This window comes from Alligator sinensis, unplaced genomic scaffold (genome assembly GCF_000455745.1).
Source record: "Alligator sinensis unplaced genomic scaffold, ASM45574v1 scaffold707_1, whole genome shotgun sequence".
Classification (NCBI taxonomy): Eukaryota; Metazoa; Chordata; order Crocodylia; family Alligatoridae; genus Alligator; species Alligator sinensis.
Genome location: NW_005842065.1, coordinates 2,015,927 through 2,021,673, shown reverse-complemented (window position 1 = coordinate 2,021,673; position 5,747 = coordinate 2,015,927). Strand labels below are relative to the sequence as shown.

The 5,747-nt window shown below is 57.6% G+C and overlaps 2 protein-coding genes across 8 annotated transcripts in view; both read right to left on the bottom strand.

Moving 5' to 3' along the window:
• Positions 1 to 3,406, bottom strand: part of TYK2 (tyrosine kinase 2) — a 20,837-nt gene extending 17,431 nt beyond the window's left edge. For 3 of the 6 annotated variants that reach the window (XM_006023444.2, XM_014519870.2, XM_025203802.1), the window contains exons 1-2: positions 2,602 to 3,406; positions 362 to 488 (exon numbers count right to left, since the gene is read on the bottom strand). In XM_006023444.2, the coding sequence (XP_006023506.2) occupies positions 362 to 389 (28 nt within the window). In that variant the 5' untranslated portion in view covers positions 390 to 488; positions 2,602 to 3,406. Of the gene's footprint in view, positions 1 to 361; positions 2,089 to 2,601 lie in introns of those variants that run through there. The other 3 variants (XM_025203799.1, XM_025203800.1, XM_025203801.1) reach the window with 3 other exon arrangements.
• A 123-nt stretch (positions 3,407 to 3,529) lies between these two features.
• CDC37 (cell division cycle 37) overlaps positions 3,530 to 5,747 on the bottom strand; it is an 8,362-nt gene continuing 6,144 nt past the window's right edge. For both annotated transcript variants that reach the window (XM_006023443.3, XM_025203803.1), the window contains 4 exons: positions 5,494 to 5,616; positions 4,813 to 4,995; positions 4,250 to 4,321; positions 3,530 to 4,033 (listed from right to left, as the gene is read on the bottom strand). In XM_006023443.3, the coding sequence (XP_006023505.1) occupies positions 3,887 to 4,033; positions 4,250 to 4,321; positions 4,813 to 4,995; positions 5,494 to 5,616 (525 nt within the window). In that variant the 3' untranslated portion in view covers positions 3,530 to 3,886. The remainder of the gene's footprint in view (positions 4,034 to 4,249; positions 4,322 to 4,812; positions 4,996 to 5,493; positions 5,617 to 5,747) is intronic.

Sequence of the window (5,747 nt, the reverse complement as noted above, 5' to 3'; positions counted from 1 at the left end):
GGAGGAGGGGGACGCCACGCCCCGCGAAGGAGCGCGAGTGATCGACCATTGGCGGCGGGGCGGGCATCGCACGTCCGGATTGGCCATGGTGTGGCTGAGGGGGCGGGGCGTGGACACATCTGGGCAGGCCCTGGTACAGCTGGCTCAGAGGCATGCGCACACCTACAGCGCAGCTGGACTGGGGTGCTCCGTGCACGCACAGCTGGAGAGCAAGAAGGTCCCACTCTGCTCGCTGCGCTAGGGTAGGGCAGGACAATCGGCTGCGGAGCCTGTCTGCCGCCTCTGTGGAGTGAGGCTGGGTCCCCCGAGACGGGCACTAGTCTGGCACTCAAGGCCAGGGTAGGTTCTGCACTAGGCGCACCTGGGCAGAGTCGTGCCAAGCCGTCCATCGCTGCGCACCGCTGGAACGTCTCGGAGGCAGCAGCCTGGAACCTTTCCAGCACCCGATGGCGACTCTTGGGTTACCCCCACCAAGGCAGTGCTCGTAGCTACATTAAAGACACCAATTTGTTCTGCCAGACATCTCACACGAGGCGCCCAGCCTAACCGTAACCCTAGCACCTTAGGATGAGGGAATCCAGGCTGAGGAAAAGGAGGACAACACAAAGCCCTGTGGCATGCCCCACTCTCCCGGGAGAGCCCACTGCCTCCGGGAAAAGCCCCGGTGGGCAACACTTACCCTTCCCAAGTTCCCAGCCAGAAAGCTATCCACCCAAACTGAGCCCTGCCCTGCTCACGAGTGCTGGGTAACTGAGCTGTTCTTAACCCCCCCCCCCCCAACATGTGGCAGCTTCATGGAGAAACCCAGAGGCTGGATTGCAATGCAGCTGGGTCCCACTCTACTCCTCCACTGTGGACATTTACCAAAGAAACACAATTACCCATCTCTGCCTGTGCAAAGATGCCCATTAATAGACCTGGTGGAACCTACACCCTGGCCCTGCTCTTACTCTGTTCCCTCCCACCAGAGACAGAGGCCTCTGCACCCTTGGTTGCCAGGCACTGGCAGGTTGGCATGTCCCTCACTCCTGCTTCTTTCTGTCCCAGCCCCTGCTTGTCAGGTGACCTTGGGCTGCTCCTTAAAGGCTTTGGCTGCTATCTCCTATCTGCCCTTCCCTCCTAAGAGCAGTTTCAAGACAGGCCCATTCAGGCAGTGTCTACAACAGGTGCCTCTAATTTTCCACTCAGACCCTGCTTCTCTTCTGTGCTTATTCAGCAGGGAGTGAAGATAGGAGCCCAAGGCAGGGAGCAGGCCTCCGTACAAGGGAACAGCAAGCAAGACAGGTTCTACTTTGGTGTCCAAAAAGAAGTTGGATGAACACCTGTCTGGGGTCATGTGATCCCAGCGTGTGCTCCTGCCAGTGGCAGGGGGTCAGACTAGATGATCTGTTCAGGTCCCTTCTGACCCCAAACTACTATGAAACATGGGCCTGCACCAGGCAAGGTCTAAACTCTACAAGGTTTCCTATGCCTGCCACTTCCACCCTCCTCCCTGAGCCCAGCTGATCCACAGCTTCTTGTGAACAGCACAAAGGGCTTTCACCATTGCCCACAGAGCCTGCCATGCAGCTTCTTGCTGGCAGGGAGCCCTGCAGAAACATATGTGGGCAGAGAAATGAAAGGAGCTGAAAGGAGGGCACACACAAAGGAGGTTATAGCAACACAGGGAGAGCCAAGGAAAAGGCAGGGGAGCTGGATGGGAAGGGGGGAGAGCAAAGGGGAGGCTACTTGCTCCAGCTTGGAGCAGGGGCTGACTGGCTGGGCAGCAGCTCTGCAGAAAAGGACCTGGGAGTTACAGTGGACAGGCAATAAGCTGAATATGAACTAACAGTGCACCTTTACTGCCAAGGCTAATGGCATACTGGGCTGCATTGGTAGGTGTGTTGCCAGCAGAGAAGGGAAGTGATTCTTCCCCTCTACCCAGCACTGGTGAGGCCACATCTGGAGTCCTGCATTCTGTAGTAGGAGGTCCAAAACTGAAAGGATGTAGACAGATTGGAGAGAGTCCAGCAGAGGATAATGAAAATGGTGAGGCGGCTAGGGCACACGACTTATGAAGAGAGGCTGAGGGAACTGGGTTTATTTAGTCTAGAGAAAAAAAATTGAAGGGGGATTTAATAGCAGCCTTCATCTAACTGAAGGGGATTCAAAAGAGGATGGAGCTAGACTGTTCTCAGTAGTGGCAGATGACAGAACAATGAACAATGGTCTGGAGTTGCAGCAAGAGAAGTTTAGATTAGATATTAGGAAGAATTTTCTCAGTAGTAGGGTAGTAAAATACTGGAACAGGTTACCCAGAGGGGTTGTTGAATCTCCATTCTTGGATGTTTTTAAGACCTAGTTAGACAAAGCTTGGCTAGGATGATACAGTTGGGGATAGTCCTGCTTTGAGCAAGGGGTTGAGCTAGATGACCTCCTGAGGTGCCTTCCAACCCTAATTTTGATTCATGAGACTGGGATCCAGCTCCCAGTTGCTCCGATAACTCCCCATGCCCACATGCTGGTAAGAATCCTCCAGCCAAAACTTCCACACTTGGGTCTCTAGGGATAGGGAGCCAGTACATGGCTCTCCCTGGTAAACCTCTAACCCAAAGCACTTACCCAAGCAAAGAAATGGTGAATGCTCTTGGAGCAGGCTGGAACCTGCTCCTACAGAACTGGAACTGGGCTGCCTGATGCAACCCCATGAGTTCTTCACCTCTGTAAATCTTCACCTCCGTGATTTCCCAATCTTCCTTTTCTCTCATGCCCTGCAAGGCCAGGGAAGGAAGACGGATGCTCAGTAGGGGAGCCAAGGCCATGCACAGCTGGCACAGGAAGCATTTATGGGCAGTGTGGAGGGGCCAGTTCCCCATTAAGCACACAGAGCCAAGTCTCCTCCAGGAAGGTTTTTCAGCCCGCCCCTGCAGCTGTACCCAGCATGTGCTCGCATTCAACAGCTGCAAAGTGTCAGCGTTAGGTACACAAACTCCCAGAGTCAAAGGAGCCCTGTGCAAGCACAGCTCTGATCTGGGCTTGCAAGAAGGCTCTGATCTGGGCTATCGCCTGGCTAGTGGCTTGGAGGCTGACAGTGCCAGCTGCACCAAGGCAGAGCTGCCGCCCAGGTTAGGGGCAGATCAGCATGGTTGAAGTAGATGCTAGGTAGTACACGCGGCAGCTCAGGAAATAAGAGGCACTAGGCACTGAGCTGCCTACCCTGCCAGAAGCCTCAGGGAAGCAGACAGTCAATGCCTCCTCCAAAAGCACAGTGCAGCCACAGGGCCAGGAAACAGCAACTCCCCATGGCCGACTGAAGATACAGACCCTGGCATGGGACTGCCCACGCAGCTGGTTGAGGTACAGAAACCCAGTAGGTGCTGAGCAGACCCCATGTCATGCCTCAGAGGTTGGTCCCAGCTCCTGCAGGTCCCACTCCCACCCCCACCAGAAGACACTCCTGGGGCCAACACTTCTGCATCCAGCTGCCCTGAGCAGCTACAAGCCCAGCCCAGTACACTGGATTCCCCCTGTTCCCAGTCTAGGCGCCAGATAGCTACTTCAATCTCTTTATTCAGGTAACAACCTCATCGGTGACTGCGAGAAGAGAGACAACAGCACACGTGTAACTATGGTGCCAAGGGCATCGCCGGAGCAGCACCCCCCAGCCTGAGGGGTGGTGATAAGTTCCCGCAGGCTCCTGTAGCGCCAGGGACTGCCCGGCGCCTAGAGCAGGGGTTCCCGCTGGCTCCCAGGGGTTGGTGGGGGGAGCGGGACACCGGGCACCAGCAAGTGAGCAGCTCACACATTCACCAGCGTCTACGCATGTCAAGCGCGTGTCGCGGGGGGTTGGTGCGAGGGGGGTTGGAGCCATGGGGGTGGAGCAGGACATCCCACTTCACACCTTTCCTCACTTCTCCTCCTCGCCGCCCTCCTTCGCCAACTCCTCGTAGACGGGCTCAGCTTCGGCGCTGCCCTTCTCCGCACCCTCTGTCGCCTTTGCATTCGGCACCCACAGCCCAGAGTCAATGCAACGCTGCATGTGGTACTTAGCTTCCTGCAAGGGGAAGGGGCTGCTCAGGGTCAGGTCCCTGTCCCAGCTCCTAACACCCGCCCTGCCCCTTCCAGGCCCAGCTGCCCACTCCCACCCCCACAAAAAGAACCTGACTTCTTCCCACAGCTGCACACGTTGAGGGGACCTGGAGCGGACTGGTCACAACAGGCAGACACAGGCTGCCTGGAGCTGGACACCCAGAGGCCTTGGGGTACTCACAGTGGGGTCCATCTTGCTGATGGTATCCTGAAGCATCTGGACATCCTTTACGTCAAAACACTTCTGCAGCTCCTGGGGGGAGGCAGGACAATGATAAGGGGAAGAAGAGCTGCTTCCTGCAGGCCCTGAAGGGAGCCCAGGCCTGGAGGGCAGAGTCTTGCCTTGATGCCAAGCATTTTAGCAGCTCCTACCTCAAGCCCCAGCTTGGCTAGGACATGAGGCCCAGAATGGGGCACATGTGCAGGGGCCTTATGTGCCTCTGCCTCAGCCTAGACTTCTGGGCATGGGTCCCCGTCCACTGCAGACCACGGGCTGGCAGGGCCAAGTTCAAGTCCTGCTCTGCCACTGACTGCCCGTGTGATCTTGGGCAGAGCCCAGGGACCTCAGTGCCTCAGCTTCCCCACGTGAGTGGCAGGCTCAGCCCCGCCCCACTCAAAGAACCCCAGGAAAAACCAAGGGGGGGGTGACGAGACACAGCAGGTAGCAGAGGACAGGAGGCCAGGAGATGGGGCGGGTGGGAACAGAGCCCAGGGGGACACGGGTGCAGGCATTGCATGACTCACGGAAGGTAGTGACTCGTAGACCTCCACAGGGTCGAGCCCACCAGGGCCCAGCCGCTTCTGCCGCTCCTCCTCCTCATACTCTTTCATGGCTTTCTCGATGCGCACCTTGGCACGGCCTCGTACCCGCTCCTTGAAGGCTTCCAGCTCATCATTGAAGCCCTCCATGTACTGCTGGTCAGCTGTCTGCAGGCAACAGAGGCAGCAGGTCAGGGGAGCGAATGCAAGGGCTAACAGGCAGCCTCTGCCATCATCCCTCATGCTCCTTCCACTCAAAACCACCTCCCAAGAGCCTTGCCAGGTACCAGTGCAGGGGCTCAGGCAGCAAAACCATGAGGTCCAATGCAGTGCTTGTGCTCGGGGTGCCTGGGAAGCAGTGGCCAAGAGGGACTGAGTATGGAGGACAAGGGCTGCCCAGAGAGGGTGACTGGCCACATCCTCCCCACAGGTGAGGCACATGGGAAGGAGGGGGGCAGGGGGCCACCACATGGTACCAGATCAGAGGCAAAACCAGGCCCCAGGCCCAGTGAGCCAGGTGCTCAGCCCAGTGGGCCAGTGGGAGGGGGGTGGCCCTGGGGTGGCCTGGACACCCCTAGCTGTAAGCTCCGCAGTCCCTCAGCGTTGGACAAGGGAGCAGAACCCCCCATTACAGTAGACAATGAAAGGGAGCAGAGCTGAGCTCACCTTGATCTTGGTGAAGAACTGCCTGAAGCAAGCCCTGGGATCCACCTTGAGGCTCTTGGCCAATTCCAGGATGAACTGCATGACAATGGTCTGGTGGGCCACCTGCTCCATCAGCGCATGTTTCTGGGGGCAGGGGAAGAAGGGCACTGGTGACTGAGCTGCACACCCCCAGCCAGTGCAGGACCAGGAGGGGCATGCCCCCAGCCTCCTCCACACCCTACAGCATCTAGGAAAGGGGACACTGGCTGGGCGGG